The sequence below is a fragment of the Melanaphis sacchari genome, unplaced genomic scaffold (assembly GCF_002803265.2).
Source record: "Melanaphis sacchari strain LSU unplaced genomic scaffold, SCAv2.0 Contig85_pilon_pilon, whole genome shotgun sequence".
In the NCBI taxonomy this organism is placed as follows: Eukaryota; Metazoa; Arthropoda; class Insecta; order Hemiptera; family Aphididae; genus Melanaphis; species Melanaphis sacchari.
Genome location: NW_020271605.1, coordinates 709091 through 732942, shown reverse-complemented (window position 1 = coordinate 732942; position 23852 = coordinate 709091). Strand labels below are relative to the sequence as shown.

Here is a 23852-nt window from a genome sequence, read left to right as displayed (position 1 = left end):
ATATTACCATCATTGATATTCATTATTATATTTTTTGTAATAAACTAAACGTGGGTTTATACAAACAAAACCACAAATATATACCATGACATCAAATTTTTTTTTATGTATTATTAATGTTATATAATTTTGTATACTCAAACGATGGATAAAAAAAAAAATAGAAGCATATCATCTATCATGACGCGACTACACTAGTCAGATTGGCCAAAGTAGTTAGCAAGGTCAGCCACACTTCTATATTGAAGTTCATGTATTAGGAGAGGTAGTGAGCGTGTTTGGTTATATATTACTGCCGACTGGCCAACAGTAAACAATTCAGTGTTTGCCGAGGCCTCGTGGCAGTCGGAAAGTGATTTCTAAATACCCGAACCGTGCAATTCGTACACATTAGATATATAATATTATATATGTATTTTATTTTTAACGTCTTGAGTTTCGATAGTGTTATATTTATCAATATTCTTTGAAAGCTTTGAGTTGCTGTTTTGAAAATATTTCATTCGTTGTTCAAGTCGATTTTAGGTAAGTTTGAATAAAATTATTATTAAAATATAATTTTTAACCATGAATTTGTAGGCTTGTTTATTAATAACTAACGTTTATAAAACATTTATCTTAGAATTTCAATATAATTTATAAAATTAAAGAAAGTACCACGTATGTACATAACATAAATGTAAAGGGTTGAATTGAATATTTATATTAATTAAAAGATATTAACTTAATATTTATAATTAAAATTTAGGTTTTAAAGACTAAATAACTTCAAATTTGTGTTACAAAAATCAAAAAAAATTAAATGGAAAATAATTATGACAGTAATATATCTAAATTCTAAATCCAGTAAAAATAAAAATATTATTAATAATTTTTAATTCTCAAAATAATTTCATCTACGTATTTGTATAAAATACGAGTATAACTTAGTTTAAAAATTAAAATTCATAGTTTTTAATAGCTATCATTTTCTAGTACGTGCGTGTGTTACTGTGTTAAACATGAGGTGTATACCAATCGCTTAAGAAAAACATATTGGTAATCAAGTTTTTATGCGCAAGTGTCCATGTTTGTAATAATTTTCTTTGAAACTAATATTGAATTATATTTTCATGAATATACATAATTAAAAAGTAGTAAAATTATCAACTTAAAATAGGTATTATAGTTTTTATTTTTAAACTATGTTATTTCTTGTAAACTATTGTTATATAGAGCTATACGAATTTCTTTGATTTATTTTAACTTAGGAACTGAGTTTAATTTTCATAGTTGCATGTTAGTAGCTATACCAATAATATACTCATATATAAAAACAAATTAACCATGAAGAATGAATTCCACCATAATTAATATACTTGTGATCCACGATTAATAAATATAAATTATATAGCTAGCTTCTGTAAACTTTATATTTATTTTTGTAGGTACATATTAAAATAACAAGAATAAAATATAACTAATTTACTTTATTATAAGTATGTAATTATGGTTGGAGCATGATTTAATTCAAATCAGTGCTCTGGTTTATTGGTTACAACAGTCGACAACGTTATATATTTTAAGTTAAATAGTTAAAACTATTAAAGTTTAATTTGTAATTCAGGAAATATAAATAAATTTAGAATCTTCAAAGTTAAAATCACTTATTAAAAAAGATTAATTACATTAAAAACCACTGAAGTCAAGTAAATTACCTCACTGAAAAAATATTTTTTCAAAGCAACCGATACTTAATATTTTTACAACAAAAATAAAACAAATCTATCCACATATATAGGTAGTGTGTAAGTAATGATTCTTACAACTGATATACATTTTATATTTGTATCATATGTATATACCTGTGTATCACGCGTACGTTATTTGTCTTTAGTCTTAACTGTCTTGAGTCTGTTCTATAAGTATTTCGTATACTATATAAATATAACTGTAAATTAATTTCTGATGAATGATTCAGTAATTTAAAGATATACGTATATGTATCTGTTAACTATAATAATTTATCAAATATAAATAAATACTCATGACTCATAAAGAAAATTAAACAATACTTTTTATTACATTTTCATTATCACCTTTATTATTTATTGGTATTCCAGGCAAAGGCTATGAAACGACTTTTACACCCTCACACTTAAAAATGCAGGTTACTTGAAAATTCTCCTCCTATATTATATGTTATATAGTAATTCTTTACATGTCTTACCTAATTTTAGTTAATGATTATGTATATGAAGTAAAAACGTGATGTTTATCAATACATTAGTAGGTATCTATTATAATAGTATAATAATATTTACATCAAATTATAGTTTGTCTTGTTTGTATATTTTTATTTTGTAGATAATCAATAGGATTCTCCTATTGTATAATACAATATAAAATAAAATAAAATCGTATGGATGTGAAACTAAAAAGTCGGGTATTAACTTAACCCTAAAATATTGTAGATACCTAAGAACTAAAAACATAAGTACATGACTATTGTGAAATAATATAAGCGTAAAATGTTTGTTTTATAGTCTATTTATGATATATATACACTATGTTATAATTTTCGTGCATTACGATAAGCAGTTAAAAACTTTACACTATTGTAAAATAAAAATATTCATTAACGGTTGTAACTTAGGTAATAAGTACAATATTGTATATTTATAATTTTTTCTCGGAAAAATATTATACGTTTTTATAGGTATCTATATATTACTAGTTGCTACACAAAACCACATGCTTAATATTTAATAATTAAGAAGTTATAATTTCAAAAAAAAAAAAAAAAAATCTAGTCTTTTTAATCAATTGTATAATATATAACAATAGATCATATATAGTGGCGTTGTTCCTAGAGAGATAATCCAAACATGTAAAAAACACGTTAATTACAAAATTTATTTGGATTTCTTGGAAACTGAATTATTCTATATTTTTTCGGGTTTATAGTATTACCATCTTAGATTATATACTCGAAGTCTATAGCCTATACCTACGGATTACACACAAAACTACCTTCGTTTTCCTTATTTGTAATATTTTTAAATTAATATATCTTCGGGGGTTTATTTCATAATACTCATGTATCAAAATATGATAATACATGTTTAATCAGTGGCGTATTTACGGGGGGGGGGGGGGCCGGGTCTCTACCCTCCCCCAGAAAAAAATAATTAAAAAAATCATAATAAATTTGCTACGTGGTATCGAGAAAAATAATATTAATTTATATTATGTGCTTTTAATGTTTGTATTACAATATTTTTAAAAATATCTTGGGTTTAACTATTAATTGACATTTATTTTCATAATAATAGTGAAATATAATATAATATAAATAATATTAATATTAAATCATAACTCGTATGTATTTTATTATAATGTTATAAACTTATATTTAATATTAAGACCCTCTCCCACAAAAAAATTGAAAATACACCACTGTGTTTAATTATGCAGTTATATCCAAATTATTTTTATATAAACAACTATTCATTTACACAATTAAAACTGCTTACATAATAATTTAATGTTGATATTAACAAAATAATTTCGTCTATAAAATCTATTTTGTAGCAACGGTATTATAATTTTTAATGTATTTCGGTGTTTTATTTCTGCCGCAATTTGTATTATTCAAGTTGAATATCAATAACGTATAGACACAAAAAAATATCAGCAACAACAAGGGAATTGTCTTTTTTGTGAAACGACGCGGAGGTGTCGAGGTCGGCTCCATGACCTTTAGATAGTTAATATAGCTATAGTAGTATTATACCTACTTATATTTTATGGTATGTATGTGTGTGTGTGTGCTATCCCATACGTTTTTATCTGTTAGAGTGTTATATGTATATAATATGATACAAAACCTTAAACCTTGAAATTGTGTTAGATATTGAAATCCGCCAACACATGGGTTAATATACTTAAAGCATTATTATTATGAAATTTAGCCGTATTCACTTTTTTTTAAAGTTTTATAGTATTTCAGTAAATAGTGAGTGATTCTTTATTTAAAAAAGTTATTTTTATATCTCAATTTTTTATTTTCCATGATGTTAGTAGTATTAATATACTATAATACCTATATCGTAGTTAGGAAGATAAAATGTAATACACAAATATACCATCGTCCATCATAGAAATAGGAAAAATAGATACAGTTTTTGAGTGTGATATAATATGAAATATTGTTTAAGTGTATAACCTATTGATTATTAATAGTTCCTTAATTGTTTAACAAATTAATTTGAGCAGAGTAATAAGCATACAATTCTTCAATAATTGATTTAATGTAATTAACTAATTAATAAATAATATAAGATTTTAGATTATGAGCATAGCAATTTTTAAATGTTAACTTTAAAAGTAATTGCAGATAAAAATTAAAACTAATTGATTGTTTTGTTGGTTAAAAGATAAAATATCACAGTACTTTTAAAAATAATCTGTGATCAAACAAAAATAAAGTGTAGAAAAACGATAATTTTTACATAAAATTAGTTTTTAATAAAATTTATTTAAATATTGTATATTTTATAAAAAGAAATATCAATGACGTTTTGAAATTTTCTAAATAAATTTTATACTATAGTCCACAAACTAACTATCATTTTGTCGAATACAATGATTTACTATTGAATTTAGTTTAACACATCTATTACAGTGGCTTACTTAATGTAGGTACACTCTAAACTATGTATAATATAGGAGAGCGGTTATATATTTTCTTTTTTTTTTTAAATATTTTCTTTTTTTATATTTGATAAATAAAAACAAACAATTAAATAGGTACTACTTAAATATTATTGATGAATCGAGCGGAAACAAAATTACCATTGAAATAATTAAATGATAAATTCAATTTTGATAAATACCTAAATATTTATGTAATTTATTTAAAATTAAAAACTAACATTATTATCATATTTTTAAGACTAACAATGTGTATTCTTGATATTTTATAATATGAAGTAAATAAAATATTTTGATGAAAATCCATAAGTAATTAATCATGATCTTTTTCTCTACCCACTATAAAACCAATTTAATAAATAATAGTTAATAATTATATTAAAATAGTATTTTAAAATTATGCGTGTTTTTAACTGTGGCTGTGTACCTCTACACGATAAATAGTCGATAAAATACTTTAATTTTCATTTTGAGAATGGTTTTGGACATCAAATTAAATCTAATTTGTACTTCAGAAAGGTCATTAATGAAAAACGAGAAATTTACGTAAATCCATTATTATTATTAAAATAATTGTTTTATAATTTAAACAGTCTCCGCTTAAAAACTTTTTTATCGTAAATGGATTATAATTGAATTAAAAATTAACAAAATCCATTAAAATAATTTTTCTATATCAAGTTCCATTCGACACCTATGTGTATAGAGTATCCATTTTCCTACGTTTCTTAGGATATTTTTATTGATACATTCTAGTGGTTATTAAATCATTAGATATTTAGTTGCAGTAATAACGTAGCCTTAAGCTTTTCCAGATTATCAGATTTTTTTAAAATTAGTAATTAATTCTTTAGGCCGGTATAATTTAATTTAGTTTTTTAAGTTGTTATTTTTTATGAGTGTTAAAATAAAATAACCACAGGTGCATATAAATTTTGTTGTCAATTAGGTGAACATTTTGGCTGTAAATAATATTCGTATTTATAATAAATTACGGTTATTACGGAAATCCTCAAAAAAATAATTGTAAGGTATAAACAAATTTATTGTCTATTGTTAAATTAATAATCAAACTAATAAATATTTAATATCAATTAAATAAATACATAGAAAAAGTATAATACTTAATGTTTATTATACTATTTTAAATTATTTATCACATAATAAGACATAAGTTTACTACCTTTATATTACTTATCGGGGTATCTAGATAGGTAGGTAATAGGTACCTAAATGATATACATAATGTAAGTATCTATACAATTTATTATTTATCAATACTATAATTAATATATACGTGTACAAAAATGGTTCATTTTAGTAAAGCTTTGTTTCATATACATATTAAATCATATAAAATTATTCTTATTTTTTAAATCGACCGTGAAAAAAATACTAAAGAATCTATCAAAAATCGAATAACACATTAACATATTTAAAAATAACATTTTTCTTTAAAAATTAAGTCTTATTATCTAAAGTTAATCTTGTATACAGTTAAAATTTAATAGCCGCTCTAAATAACAGTTTTTGAATTTTAATAATTAGGTATTATCTATCAGAATGTTTCTTTTAATTGTTAATTCAGTTATTTTCATTTGAATTTATCTTTTCGAATTTTCAACAATAATTAAATTTATAAAAAAATCATTGCACACGAAAAACGATTTCGAATGAAAACAACTTATGTGGAATCTTATATTAAATTTTCAATCTTTTTTACTACCTAAGTCTAAACATTTTTTATTTACGCCAAAAAATAATCCAAATTTTAAATTCTGAGATCCTGTTAATGAGTAGTCTTTAATTCATATAATAATAATAATAATAATAAAAACAACTGAGTAAATATATTTAAAATGTAATTTGATAAATACAAAAATAAAAAAAAATGATATTTTTAGTAATAATTTAATATTTCTAGTTTCTGTGATTAATAATTTTTTAATTACTACAGAAAAGCTAAAATCGTTTGACGAGATATCGCTCTTTAACACATGCGTATATCTAATTTCGTTAAAAATTATACTTCAAATGCTTATAAAAAATGTTTGCAAAATTATACGTTATATCAGATTTCCGTTTTGATACTTTTGTAAATAGTAAATTATTATGTTTGTTATTGTTAACCATTATACATAAAGTAGAATCAATAGTAGGTAATTATAGTATTATATATTTATATGAAAATAAACATATTTATTTTTTAATGAAAATTATTTAATTACTATCTAGTTATGACTGATTATTAATATGTAATAGTAGGTATTAGGTAAATATATAATATTATATAGTAGCCTGCAGTAGGTACCTAATATTTATATTTATACAATATTCTTATATCTGTATAATGTTGTAATAGTAAAGGTTGATAGTCATTTTTAACAGTTGCGTAGTTATGTTGATGTTTTAGCCGTTTGGTTTTGGGGGGGGGGGGGGGGGGATAAATATATTGAAATTATCAAACCGAGATATCATATTGAATAACTTTTTTCTATCTCCCCCCTCCCTGTGTCTACGCCCATGATTTTTAACTAATATATAGTTAACTTTTTAAAGATAAAAATTATACATACCAATTACATTATAATATCAATACAGAATACTTTGGATTTTTGTGCGTATTCAATAAATGTTGATAAAAAAATATTTCTTATTTTCATACAATTGTTATAAAGTAATATATTCTATAATTTATTATTTAACACATTGTAGCATTTAATAGTCACGACACACTACGGTATACCTTGGTATATGTGCGATTGAGAAATATTTAATATTCAGTTGGACACAGTACCTAACCACAAAAACTGGGATTTTACGAGAACTTTTCCCGCTATTTCTATTGAATTTAATATAGTATGTTATGTTTTGAACGGAAAATTTTTGTTCAACATCAATTGTTGAAGGATACTCCGAGAAGTTATTAGTATAATTTAAATAAATAAAATGAACAACAAATGAAGAATATAGCTAATTTTATCTTAAGTATTGATTTATAATCTACTTTAATAAAGCTATTATATCTGGTGGCTGGTGTAGGTACCTACATAAAATAAATTATAGTCAGCAAATAAAGGTTAGTTTCATTTAATATTTATTCTTAGTAGATTGAGTAAAAACTCGATAAAAAAAAAAAAATGGTTTTTCTGTTACATTATATATAAGTATTTGAGAAGTTTAAACTCCTATAGGTACATGTAATATTTTATTTTGGGTTATTAATAATGATCATAATAAAAATGTATTAACACCTACATTATTATTTATCTAATGATTTTGACTATAACTAACTAAAAAAATTGAAACAATGAAACCTAATAATTGATAAACCGAAAATAAAATCAGTTTGTGGGTTTAAAACCTCTATAGTTTTTGAACAAAATATTTATTATCTATTTTTATGACTAAAAAGCTTTAACGAATACAGTAGGTAAGATTATTACAAACAAATCGGATATTTTAAACTGTTATGTATAATAATAATTTAATTAATTTAAATTGTATGAACTGTACATAATACATATAATTCATAGAACAATTATACCTATTGTTTGAGTTAATGTTAGATTAGATATATTCGATGTAGAAATAATTTAACTAAAGTAAAAAGTAAAAACTGACGAAATCAGCAGTGTGTCCATCATAACAAAAAAAAAACCAAGTCAAATACGATAACATTATTATTAGATACTTGTTTTATCCAATTAGATATACAAGATATAGTTTTATCCTACATAGGTATATTGTATCTATGTACTAATATTTTTTAAACATCAACTATTATACTCGGAAAATGATTTTTTTTGGAAGTGCGGAACTACGGACTTAAAATTAAATTAACATAATTATTTTTAAATTAATCAAACTATTAATAACAGATTGTTAAATTTTAAAAAAGGTAAGTAAGTAAGCCACAGTAGTGTACACAGTAGGTTTTAGTAGGTTATTAATTATTATTATTATAAGTATGTTAAATTTGAATTCAATAATACATCATTTTCAGCCTATATCATTAAGTACATTTCATGATAAGGTTTTTGATATTTTTATTAATATAAATTGTAATTGTTGTTATTATTAGTAGTATGGCAGGTAAAGAAAATAAAAATTTAAACACTTTATCAAAAGTTTAAATTTTTATGGTTATTCGTTTTTGAATTACAAAAAAAAATAAAAAATTTTTTTTTTGTTAAAACCTAAAACTGGTTTAGTAAAAATTCCTGTTCTTTCTTAATTTTTTGTTTTTTCCGATTATTAAGAAAAGTACTGGACAATTTTTACTTTTGATCCATTCCATCACCAAACTACCAACTAGATCCAATTGTCTAATAGAAACCATCCTCAAAGTTCAAAATCGAAGCATTTTTACTGTCTTAAAATATTATGATAGATACAAAAAATACATACACTTACGCATATATATTATTGTAAAATCAATAAGCTCAATATATAAAACTATTAGGCTACATCGTAAATAATTTCCTCATTGTCAAATTAGAAAATATGTAAATTATCTATATCTAAATATATTGACCTATAGCCCACAGTTTTGGTCCTATGAGAATATTTTTTTATGTTATATTATGTGTATATGATGGGCAGATAACAATTAACTAATGTATAATTTGTTCGCATTTAATTTATATAAAAAAAAACCTGTTAGGATACAGTTATACAGAACCGGCATCGAAATCTGTTTTCACTCACATACCTATCTCTTGATGCAGACTATAATATTATATAGTATATTATATTATATCAAATGTTTGCTAATAATTATTGAAATATCAAGTGATTGAATTTTAGTATCAATTTAATATACTATATCAGGGACGGTAAACTTTTTTCGGCCGCGATCTACTAAAAATATATTTCACCTTTGAGGATCGACTTCGATAAAAAAGTTTTTATTATTATTAAGTTACTATACCACCATAATTTCGCGAGCGCAGCCTAAAAATAAATTCTAGCACGATCGACTTTAAAATCGTTTGCGATCGACTGTTTGGCCGCCCCTGTACTATATAGTTCTATTATATTTATTTATTAAATACTAATAGTATATTTACCTTGTAAATTAAATGTTTTTAGGTCCTGAGCTGAACGACGAATATATTGATTTTACAAGAATGTGTGTGTATCGTTTTTTTTGTGTTTACGCACACAAATGTTTTTTAGTTAATAAATGTGTCGATCTTTGAGTGTTGTTTTTGGCATCAAATTGAAACTTGTTGACGGTACCTTTTATGATATTTTTACTCAAAACCACTTTTTGACAAAATCGTTTTTAAATTTTTGTTGCAATTAAAAAAAAAAAAATTACCGTAGAAACTATAGATTTATACCAAATTTTAATAATATAATTTATTAGACATGACATAGTATTCAAAATATTTTGGTTCTCTTTTAATATTAATCAAAGATATTTTAAATTATTTATTTATTTATTTTTTTTAATTTAAGTATAATAAAATCTTTATTTTTATGTAAAAAATTAATTCAATAGGTTCTTCATAAAAAGTTTATACTGCATACCTATATAAAATATAAATACTACTTATATTTTTTATAAGCTTTTAAGTTTAGTTTTTTATAAGACTGTGAACATTTTCAAATTATTTTGTAATTAATAATTCATAAAATTGTAAATTTTAACATTTTAGACTTTTTTTAAAAATTGGTTAAAAATATTTATTTGATTATTAAAAATATTGACCGGTTTTACAAATACAAATTGTTTTATTATTTTTTAAATTTTTTAATCTTGTTTGACAATTTTGTGGCACTTTATACTAGATTTCTTGTAAAAAAGCTCGACGGTGAAGTATAGATATCGATTGAAATACATAAATAGCTTCTAATAAATCAATTATTTTTTCTACTTTTTGAATATTTATCGTTAGATCAAATAGAACTCTGTTTAACTTATGAGCACAACAATGAATATATGGACATGCATTTTACATTAATTCCTTTATTTTTGGTTGAATACTATAGAAAAACTTCAAACATTTCTGATACGCCATCATAAAATTCTCTGACACAATTTGAAATATTCAAATCAGCATTATTTTAAAAAAAATATATGAAGCCATCAGTTTATTTAATTTGACAGAACCTAAAAATCTTTCTTTAATTCTTAAATTATGCAAAAATCGATCATAAATGTTCATTTATTAAATTTTGGACTGATCTTTAGCCTCATCTACAAATAAACTAAATACCTGACTTCCAAAATAAATTTATTTTATTTTAAATTGTAATACGAGCTTTGAGGTAGTTTTTATTATCTAATTTTGTATTTCAAGCAATGTATATTTGATATTTTTCGATAATAATTTACAATTTATTTCAAAATTTTCATTTTTAATAGCAAGTAGTTTTATCATTTCTAAAAAGTTACCCTTATTTATGTCATTATATAGCCATAAATTTGCATCAAAATTTTTACTTTTATATTCTTCTAAAAAACAAATTTTTTGATGTTATCGTATTCCTATATCTTACCATGTATAATATAAAGCACACCATTTCACACTTATTAAAATAGTTTGATATTTATAACTTTCTTCTAAACTTGTGATTTATTTGAGTTGAAACTGATCCGATTTTTTTTTTGGTTGATAGCCATGTGCCATATTTATATAGCTATGCCGCTATGGTGTTTTTATGTGAAGTAGTATTATCGTATTTTTAGTCATGTTACTTCAATTTGTCCAATCCGAATTATCCACCAGTAATTAGGACATCTATTTAAATTTGCGAATAATGATAAGAACAATGACGACAATTGTAACAAAATACGGCATTCATCTTAATTGAGTATTCCAACTCCTACCATGAATACTTAAGCCAACTGCTTTGAAAGCTGCGTTGCTTCCCAGATACAAAAGTAAGAGGTATAAGGTTGTACAGTGGTTTCATCACATGACACAAGTTACACTAATATCAACAATGTTTAAATTCAACTGTTTATTTTTATCTGATGTTTGTGTGCGCGAACTTGATGCGGGATCATCAGGTTCGGCTAACCGAAATGGTTGAAATAGAAATTGCTTTTAAATGGTCTGGTGTGACTAAAAAACATTTCATTTTTTTTAAATAGGCGACGTGACGGACCAAGCAAAAATAAAACCGAAAAATAATCAGTACGTCGTACTAATGGAGCGCAGTTCGATTAATATTAGACTCATAAATTTATAAGTACCTATCTATCTATCTGGCTACAGTCTACAATTTCTTATAAAAATTTCGTTTTTTGATATTAATAAAATAATTGTAAATTTAATGGACAATAAGATAAAATATGTGGTGACTTAAAACAATTCATGTAGGTGATATGATAACTGATATGTATCTAGTTGTCGGATGTCGATTAACAAGAATCGATCGATAATTGGAGCGCAACAATCAAAATAAATTAAGTTTGAGTTTAAAGAATGTGTTATCAACTAATAACAATATCATAGTTTTATCATTTAAAATGTTTAAACTCATATAGTTATATAAACGACATATTCAATACGATACTCTTAAAACACGTATTTTTGGAAACAAGTGTAGTGGTAAAATTTGTATAATTAAAAAATTTTAAAAGAGTTCAAACTCACAGGAAAATACTTATAAAATCCTCGAGAAACTGAAAAAGATTATAAAGGATCGACAACCAGGAAAACTGCCAAAAGATATTGGCTTTTCTATAACAACACAACTCTACATTCAGCAAACATTACGAAGAAACATCTCCGGAAATTCAAGCGGTAAATTTGGGAATCCTCCCTGTAATCTCGATTTGTTATCTTGTGAATTTCATGTGCTTGGTTGCATGAAAAATGAGCTAATTAATGAGCGATACCATTCAGACAAAGAAGTGAAAAATGTTTGAAGTGACTGGTGCTCACAAACTGGTTAGATATTATTCGAACAAAGCATTTTCAAACTCTTTCTGAGATATGAAAAATGTAGAAATTTGTTTGATGATTATGTAGAAAAGTATTTAAAAAAGAATAGGTATTTTCCATTAAAATAATATGTTTTAAAATTTTTTTATTATTATATTAATTATAACTTTAGGCAATTTTCTCTTTGATTGACTCTTGTATTTTCCTATCACGATTTTTCTCCATTTTTAATGCTTTGAAGATTTTATATTCTCATCAATCCCATCAATAGCCTCTACAGATTTTTAAATTTGACCAAATTAATTATTTGTTTTGTAAACACCTATTAAATAGAAACCTACTAGTTATTAGTCCCGACCAGTGGAGGAGGTGAAGCCGAGGTTGTAGTTCTGGAGCTCGATGCCCGGCCAAGTAAACCCGGTCTTATTCTTGACCTAATTTTAATTTTAATACATACTTACCGGTCCGGATTAGTTTGTCTTTGGGTGCCCTTGATTTTTCTCCATAGCCCTGCTAGTTATTAGTTACAATCACTACTTGTGTAAGTTATAGCCTTTAGCCCTCATAGATATAAATGCCTTTACTTATATCAATAAATTACATTAATATTTATATGATATTTACTTATTATATTTATGCACATAATCGTACATATTATATTAACGATAATAAGTATTAAGCATATTTTATTTTATTTTAAAAAGTTGAAATTATTTAAAGTTTTTTTTTTAAGAATTTAAGATGTTATTTACTTGTGACGTAAATGGATCGTGCCTTGGCTTGTAAATAAAACGTTGATGGTCTGAAAACATATTGATATGACCACGTGAATGCTTAATGAGTAGAAGCCATTAAGAAAAGGAATAAATAATAAAATAAATCGATTCCTCATTTTTTATTTTAGTCACGTTTTATTTTTTTTATTAAATTATCACTTTGTGTGAACAATGCGAATTCTTAAATTTATTATAAAACGTTTGAAATCTTATTTTTATATTTATATTTATTAGCAATATAATATGGCAAATAATATAGAAATAATATTGGATAGAATATAATTTTAGTTAATAAATATAAAAGTTTAAATAGTTTAGTTATCTTAATAAGTACAAATATACAATATAAAAAAATTAATTTGGACAAAATTTTATTAAGCTGTTTATAAATAAATAATAAGTATCAGCTTGTTAATAATTAGTACGAATGTTTATCTATAAAACAGCTACTTTCACATCACCTTTTTTTTTCATAATATGCAACAAATAGTGTAAGCAAAATCTCGGTCATTAAATTATATTCATAACAATCATAACGCATTAATAATAACATAATTTATAACTAATATTGCAAAAAGTATTCTCATTTTGAATATTTAATAACTTTCATAAAACAATTATATAGGTAATGCGCTAAACATAAAAATAATTTGAATAAGTATAGATATTATATTCTCTGACTTTTGATGTTGAAATACAATATAAATTATAATATTAACTATTATCTCAACATTTAAAAACTATTCATTTAAATCAAAAAATGTGCTTTCCATTTACCTAACGGCTCACACATTTTTTTTGAAATAGAAGAATATCTACTTTTCTTCAAGTATAAAAGTCATATATTAGTTTGAAATTCTAAGCGGAGCGATGAAAATATTGATTTTAGATTGATATGTGTTTTTTTTTCTTATGTTTGTGTATACGATTAGTAATCAATAAAATGTTTGAATTTTCGACTTTGAGGTTTGCTTCTGATTGAAAACTTTATGTTCACCAAACGCTTAAATAAGTATTTTAAACACATATACAATGTTTAGCTATGACCTTAAAATTAACCTATAACTGTATTAAAAATATAGATCATCAACTACTTCACTCCTAAAAGTTGTTATTAATAAATATTTATTAATGTATATTGTACTATATTATTAGGTATTTAGGCACATGTTATGTAATTATTATATTACTCGATGTTTTAAATTTTTAATGCTTAATATAATCTAATATTTGTTTCATATGTTTACAAAATGTATATAATTTGATATGTAGCGCACTATATAAATCTATAAAAATTATATAAGGTAAGTAGGTACCTATAATAGTAAAGTCATAACCTAATAATATTCATGATACTACTCATAATTTTATAATAAAATATTTATTTATATTATATTTTCAATAATGTAATAAATAATGATTTTAATTTTAACACTAAAATAAATATAATGAACAAATATGTTTACCTATTTTTACATAAACACGAATTATGAAAAATAAATTAAATTTTTATGTTATTTTACATTGAACATTTTTTAATTCGAACATAAGTAAATGAAATGCATAGCCAAATAAATCGCTTTAAGTTAGGTATAATTTATACATATTATTCTATTTTGAATTAAAATATTTTTATCAAGTTGAAACTTTGGAAACTATTTAACTTAGTTCAGATTATTGATAAAAATATTGTGAATTCAAATGAATATAAACAATGTTTATTAAACATATTAGATACCTACATATTGAGTAGACCTACAAATTTCAAAAATCAGTATTTGAATAAATATGTTATTAAATTAAAAATGGAGAGTTATCAATCAGAAATGATTCATTCTTTATACTAATTAAATGCAACTTTTTACCAATGACCAATCGTTAGATTTATACACATATTATTGTTGACGAAAAAATACAAATAATACCGCGTTTTAAGGGCGTTCATGCATACCTAAACGTATAATTATAAATTGTAATATTATGCTTGTAATAGGTATTCATTTTAAAACAACAACAAAAACAACCGGATTAGATTACATAAATATTACATATTTGTATGCGCATATATACACAATATAAATTCACGCGTATTATTGAAATATATATAATATTTGATCAAAGTCCGTTTTATTCGATGACAACGTAGTTTTAATGTACTTTTATTATTATTGCATCTGCTTGCAATAGCAGAGAACTTACTCATGGTGTTATCTTTCACGAAATAAAATAAAAATGTATTGTTTTGTGTGAAGTGTGTTATATAATATTTTGTGTTTTTTTTTTTTTTAATTTCAATACCATGCAGTTATTTTTTAAGGCTAACTGATAATTTTGTGTGTTACAGTGACGGACCACAAACCTGAAACATTATTATTGCACATATATCAACAACGGTAGTGGCTTGCATGCAACGCGACTCTATGACTACTGTACAAGGTATGATTATAATATAATGCGTATATTACAAAAAAAAATATCATTTTTTCTTTTCCAATTATTTTCACCTGTAGATAACAATGTAATAATAAATGTCTATACATATTTTGCAATCAGAGTTGAACATCGTAGTGTAAATTTAATAATACATTAATTTGCATAATAATTAATATTATAGTATATAACGCACATGATATATATATATAATATACAACGCCATTATATTATGTTAATAATTATTTTGTTTGCGAGATCGTCGCGACCCACTTTATGTTGTTATTTGCAATAGAATCAATTTTTAAATATATTGTGTTAGATTAGGGTAAGAATGTTTATAAAATTTATATTTATAACGTGAATAGTTTTTATTACATAAATACATGCATGTATAACGTATATATTCCATCATATAAACAAACATGAAACATTAAATATATTATATATACATACACATAAATAATATTATCTAGGTATCTAATGTATAGTAAACTATATAAGTGTCTAAATATACATAATATATATTAGTAAGTACATATTATTTTATATTATACTACCTATACTATATTATATTACTACATACTCGAGTGTTCGTCTCGGAAAACAAATTTCAGTGCTACTTAAATTATAAAATCAATTTTCTCTATCATGCAGACGTCAATTGCAGAGTCCGTTGATTTCAACGTTTCAGCATTGTATAAATTTTCGAATTACATTTATGACATATTGTTGAGTATAACTATACGAATCACTAGACATATCTAGTATTCTAGCTGTGTGCTTAAATGCTTAAATAGTATTTTGAATTTAAAATTATGAATATTATTCTATTAAAATATAGGTATAAGACATAAGTATTCACAAAATAAAATTTAAAAATCTTATAGTCTACAAAAATGAAAAAATATGAATATTATACTTTAGTTATAACTTATAAGTCTTTAAATTATAATACTATTTATATTTATATATTTATTATAAAGTACCTATAGCCAATAGGCTAAGCTATAGTTAATAGTATTTTAAATATTTAGTGTAGTTTTACATTTATTATAGTTACAAAATTTACTCGTGTACTTGATTAAAACTATTAAACGTAAAATATGTTATATACTTATAGGTATACCTAATTAATAAAATATAATATTAAATTATCATAAATTATTTTATTTTATTTTACAACAAATGAATAATATTAGGTAAGTACATTTATCACGTCATACTCGCATATAAGTACATAACATATATAATACACCGATAGGTAACTATCAATTATCAAGGTTTATTAATATAATAATATCTAATATATTATCGATAAACTTTGGATAACTACATCGTTAAATATACCTATTTTTATTGTTTACTTTAATAATTTTCCCAACATTTTTTATTTAATTACTCATACCTATTTTATCAATATGATTTTTTAAATTCTTAGATACATTTTTATTTATTAATTAAATATGAATCATAAATCTACATTTATATAAAAAGCTAAACGAGAAGAATTATTTTCATTGTCAAAATTCATAACTAAATTTAATATATATATAATATCAAATGACCTTAAAATAATTGTTTATCATTGTTTATTTTATTGATAATAACATGACGAACAAACTAAGATAACGTCATAATGACGCATACAATGTAATTGAAGTAATAATATGTATTTTTATTTATTATACATTTTGTTCGTTACGGTTATTATTATATTTATAATTTTTTTTTTAAGACTTTGTTATGAATATTAAAATAAAATTATCTATTCTACCTCAATCATAATAGTTGCGAATACATACGTACAGAATTACTATTGCTGATCCCCTGTTAACCTATATTGAAATAAAATTATTATTTTTAGTCATTACATTTAAAAAAAATTATTTTTATATATACATATAAACATAATTATCGTTATTCGCATGGACAAAATTGTACACATTAAAACATAATATCCAGTAGTAGTCCGCTATGGAAAGTTTATTTATAGTTATTATAAATATTATAATACCTATTATGCATGTACCTGGTTCAAATTACATTAACCCGAATATAATATAATATGGAGGATTGTGTTTTAAATCAAAAGTAATAATTATTTTAAGTGTTTGCGTATATTTTTTTACGATAAAACTATGCTATTTAGACTTTAATATAATATACTACTTATACTCGAGACCTAGCCTAAAAACACATTGCCCCAAGGGCTCCGAAATGCGTGACGTGTATACTGCATAGTCTGCTTATAGTACATGAACACATTGCATACAAATACGGCTATTACGTAGGTACATAGGTACAACAGGTCATTGGTAGTGGGCCTCAATATATTATAATTTATAATGTTATTAGTTTTTATTATTTTTGAATGGATCAGCGTGAACACAAATATATTCGTGTTTTATTAATTTATTTTATTAATAATAATACATTATTGACGCAAATTATCTTCCATGATATATTGCACACATAATATAATATGCATATTTTGTGGTGGCGTTCTGAGTGTCAATCATTCAGACGTATCTATAATCTCATATATGCTGTGCTATTTGCATAATGCTTATCAATTATTATTTAACTCTAACATTTAATTAACATATTTAAATATTAAATACAGTCATATTACGGTATTAGATATGTTGTATAAATATATAGGACATATAGGTACACTATCAGTCGGCGGCTACCCATCGTAAAACAATTACAGAAACATTGTGTGTTTTCTAATCATGTTTTTTATTATATGGCTAATTGAATATATGTATTGATAAAAACGAAAATTGTCCTATATAAAATATACCTACAAGCACAATATTGATCATAAGTACATATACCTATTATTATAAACGTGAAGTTAGACCTCCTACTTTATCCTATCCACATTTATCATATAATAATTTAATGTCTTCATTTTTTTTTTCTATAGAATTACATGTATATATATTTATAATATGATATTTTAATAAAAAAATAAAATACAAAATGTTAACAATAGTAATTATCATTATTCATTCTTTTTTTAATGAGTATATATGTAAATATAGTACATCCATATATATATTAAAAATAAATTGCTATGCAAGTAATTATTATTATGCAATATGTTATTCCAATAATTATTAAAAAAATAAATATTTTTGTTTTGTATGTTACAGCTACTTCGATAACAGGTTGGAAACCATCTACAGTAGATGTGGTTACTAGCTGTAGGTTAACGAGTAGTATTACTGCCTCCACAGATGCAATCAGGTAGGTACCTACACAGTTACCCACTGTTAAACATCGTACACGTCATAAAGCCTATATTATAATAATTGTTTGTGTTTCAATGTCATTTGATTTTTTTTCGTAGAACATTATTGTGTGTATTATAAGATGAGGTATATATATTATGTTGATTTTATTTCAAGTAGAAATTGTTGGGGTCATTTGAATGGTTGGATCGAAATACTTTGTAATATATTTGAATATATTGACAAGTTTAATTCATCAAAACCAGTAATACGTGTATTATTAGCACTTTACTAAAACGTCTTTACTAGAAAGTTATTATGCAAAGACACTCTTAATATTTCTGACGTATGTTTTTTTTAGCATTTTTATATGATTATATCTATTATAGCAAAAAAAAAATCGTTGACAGTGTATATCTTCAGTAAAAACTATAACCAGTGAATAAAAATTATCTTAAACAACAATAACGACTTTGAATTTAAAACTCTTTGTAATATATTTTTACATTAAAATACTTTAGTATGCATACAATTTATTATATTCTCAGTAGCTGATTCAAAAGTAATTTAAGAGGGAGAGGTGATTTTAGTTTTTAGTTTAAAATACAAAATTATCCTTTAGGAAATAGGAGGACTGACTTCTAATTCACAAATTTTTATCTTTATCATACAAATATATAAAAATTAACGTAGAAAATATTCTATTAGCTCAACCATATTGTACAAGTTTGTGTTGACTTAAATGTTTTAAATTTAGTTATTATCTAACCTAAATATCTGTGTTTGTACTTTGGGCTTTTACAATATTTTAATTTTTAGACAAGTTTTGAATACTTATATAAATTATTAACATGATATGAATATGTGATGTCCTCTAAAACACTTCTTCAGTAGAAGGAAAACTATTTACTTAACACAATGGGGGCGCTTATACCATAACCCCTACCCCCTGGCTCCTTGTCACCACCACTGCTTATACTAATCAGAGAGATATAACATTTTTTTTGTTCTTTTTTACTGTAATTGAAGATATATTTGAATAAGAATTAACGGAACATCATAATATAGAATATTTCATTAAACATTTACAACTCCTTGCATCAAAATTCTTGTTAATATTCACTACTCAATACTCACTACAGTATTAACCTTCTGTGGAAATTATGTATTCTCCTTTAACATATACAAAATAAACACAACTATCTAAATTAAAATGCTAACTATTAATTTCGGATTCTGGGTAAAGATTTAATAATAATGTGTTTTAATTTACTTTTTATTATTTGTCCGTAGATAATTAAATATTAAATCTTCAACTTTAATGGTGGTATTTTAAAATTAATTTCATCTTATTGAGTACTATTTTTTATTAATTAGAAAAAACTAATATAAAAAAAAAAAAAAAAAAAAAAACGCAAATTTAATAATATTTACTCGATACCAGTTTTTGGGAAAATCGATTGTTTTTTTATCTAACAACATCAACATATGTTTTAACATTCCTCAAAAATCTTACAGCATTTAAAAAATATATCATTTTTGTTTTCAAAAATTTTCAATAAGTTCAAATTTTGATAAAATATTTAATTTTTTTAACAAAATTTACTAATTTTCCTTTATAGATTTTAGTTAATTTATTGGAATTCAAAAAATTATTAATCGTAGACTTGACATTTTTTCATTACGTTTATTATAGTTTTACATTAAGAATGCATTTTAAAAATATTTAGATTAATTTTCAGATATTCATTCACCTATTCTGCGGTACATAACTATTAACTTATAAGTTATGTTTTTGGCAAAAATTAATTTAATCTTAATTAACTATTCAGTAAGTATTAATAATAATATTATTTACAAATTTTACTTGAAATAAATACTAATCCGTGATATTTTAATATTCTTCATTCAGATTCGTTTTTTCGTAAATAATGAATTATCATTTAATTCAAATTTAACACATTAATTACTGATAGTTACACTTAAAACATATCATAACAGCCAAACAAATTCCCTGTTATTTTATTTTTATTAATAAATATGTATGTATCGGTTCTCCTTTTCTTCTACATGAGTTGCCCGGAGTAGACTATCGCCCTCACCACCCCGTATATCTACATCATATTATTATTGTTATACTGACATGCGCATAATAGCTTTTAAGGGTAGTGACTATACTATACAGCTCATCGCTAAGGCATCGTACACAGCACAGTACCGTTTCGTTGTCTGAAACGTAACGTTGTGTCAAAACCTACAATGATAACGTCCGAATTTTTTCGATCCGATTCTAAAATCAATTTTTATGCTACAACTATATAATTTATTCGTGTATTGTGTATGATTACGGTATAACCTCGATTGATGTATCATTTTGGCATGTTTTATTCTAATTCGTATAGACTATACCACACAGTATAAGTACCTACTTCTATAAGCGTTGCCGTAAGAAATCAACAAATAAAAATAGGAAATTGGTAGAAATTTTATCGATATCCATCGACAAACATTTAAAAGTGTTTTAATAATTAGCTAATCGTATACACCTACTTACATTAGTATGTGACTATCGCACATGTGTATTTGGCTCCCAACTATCAAAACGGGCATTATAGCGTCACGTCTCATCAGCGCCCAAATAACGTAAGTAAAAACCATTGTTGTGTACATTTTAGGTACCAAGGTATTTCATATAGTTATTAAAGATACGTTGATTCAAAAAAATTAATATCAGTTACAAATTACAATAAAAATTATTATATTTATAGCTATTGAAATAGAGAAATGGAAACGAGTTTCAATAGTAATGTACTAGAGTAATTTGCTTAAAATTACAAAATGACTAAAAAAATAAAAATAAACATGTTATTATATTATTTTATTGAATGTACCTATCTCGCATGCCGTATTATACATTTGTATATAGTTATAAACGTATATCTGTGCAAAGGGTTATATTTTGGGAAAATCAAAAATTATCGTGACTTCATTAAGTAATAACCAAATATTATATTGTAATTACTTATAATATCAAATAAGTCTTCAATATAACATGAATTATCATTTTTTAAATCTATTAGTTCTTGATATTTTAAACATTTCATTTTTATAAAAGTTGCATACATATAAATTCCTATTATATGTATTATACCTATTAGTATATTATAATTTATTTATTTCTTATTCATTTATAATGAATATCATTAATATTATTATTTAAAATTAGATATTCTTGATAGTGTCATAGTATACTATTTATAATATCTGATATTATTTTGACTATGTATTAGATGTTGTATACTTTTTATTAAATAACTAGTTTTAATATGATATACTATAGATACATAGATGATAGATTTAATTTAACTTGTATAAGCTAAAAACACAATTTGAATCTTAGTATTAGATGCTAAATTTAATGTAAAATGAAGTACTTGCGTGTAAAGGATTATTCGTCGATTTTATTTAAATAGTTTAATATTCTTTATTTTTATTCTAAATTTGTTTTTATTAAATGCATATACTGATATACTTATATTAATATTACATAACCTTTTATAAAGAATTTATGATTTACTAAACTAATTTGACACATATGTTTACATAATAATAAGCTATTGGGCCTGAAATAAATTAAAGGAATTTAATATGATGTATGATCCTATGACTCCTACGCATATTAAATTTGTAACATTACAAACATACATTTATATACATAGATTCTACTTATGCTGCAGTAGTCCTGTACAAAACATACCTCTTCAAATTAAATTGGTAGGCAATACTGACATATTGTCTCACTCTATTAGAATAAATATTCAATTTATATATTAATTTTGGTTTTGATTCATATTCCTATTATAATTAATTGTAAATAAAATAAAATAAAAAAGCCAAAAAAACAAACTTAAGTAATTTAAAAAAACATTTTTATAAATTACTCTTAAATAAGTTTTTAATACATTTTTTTTAAATAATAGGAAATATACAATTACAAATTTATATTATTTAGAGTTACGACTAGTGGCGTAGACAGGAGGGATTTTGGTTGTTTAACTCCTCCCCCCGCTATCATCTTTCCACATCTAATAAATGTATTATTTATATTATTGTATATTTCATTAATTCTATTTTCATATTAAGATGTTTATAATATATTATTATAGTATTATATATATTCATAAGTTTACAACTAAACTTTGTTCTTGAATAGTTCAATTGGACAACAAACATAACGAAATAGAAAAAAACTAAGTTTAATTTTCACTTAAACCCCCCCACCCCCACCTACCCCACCTATCAAAATTCTGGCTACGCCACTGGGTACGACAACAATTAAGTTTTATTATAGGTAATATTATTATAATTATTAAATATAATTTAATGAATAGATAATTTAATATTTATGATTAACTTATAAGTACCTAAATAAAAATAACCTATTATTAGAAAAATAATATTTGCAAATTACAATCAATTTTGTTTGGTATTACAACATGCAAAATAATAAGATTTAAAATCCTTTTATATATATCAAGGACACTTCACGTGTTACTCAAATCGTGCTCATTTCAAACTGACTCCTTTTCTAATTGTACTCTTTAAAAGTCTCTTTAAATAAAAACTAAATAAATTATGACAATAGCTCATAAAGAAATGGACATATATTTATAATTTTTTGTTCCTGTATATGACATTGCTTTTTCATTGGCAATGACGATGAAAATAAAATAAAATGTCCTTGCAGATAATCAAGTTAAGAAAGAAATACAAAACTAGGGATATTTTAATTTAATTTTTTGTAT

The 23852-nt window shown here is 23.6% G+C and overlaps 1 protein-coding gene across 2 annotated transcripts in view; it reads left to right on the top strand.

Moving 5' to 3' along the window:
• Positions 1-310: 310 nt before the first annotated feature.
• LOC112602315 (calcium/calmodulin-dependent protein kinase kinase 1) overlaps positions 311-23852 on the top strand; it is a 37270-nt gene continuing 13728 nt past the window's right edge. The window contains exons 1-3 of one of the 2 annotated variants that reach the window (XM_025350331.1): positions 311-525; positions 15720-15811; positions 18970-19063. In XM_025350331.1, coding sequence (XP_025206116.1) covers positions 15781-15811; positions 18970-19063 — 125 coding nt within the window. In that variant the 5' untranslated portion in view covers positions 311-525; positions 15720-15780. Of the gene's footprint in view, positions 526-15719; positions 15812-18969; positions 19064-21249; positions 21691-23852 lie in introns of those variants that run through there. The other variant, XM_025350332.1, reaches the window with a different exon arrangement.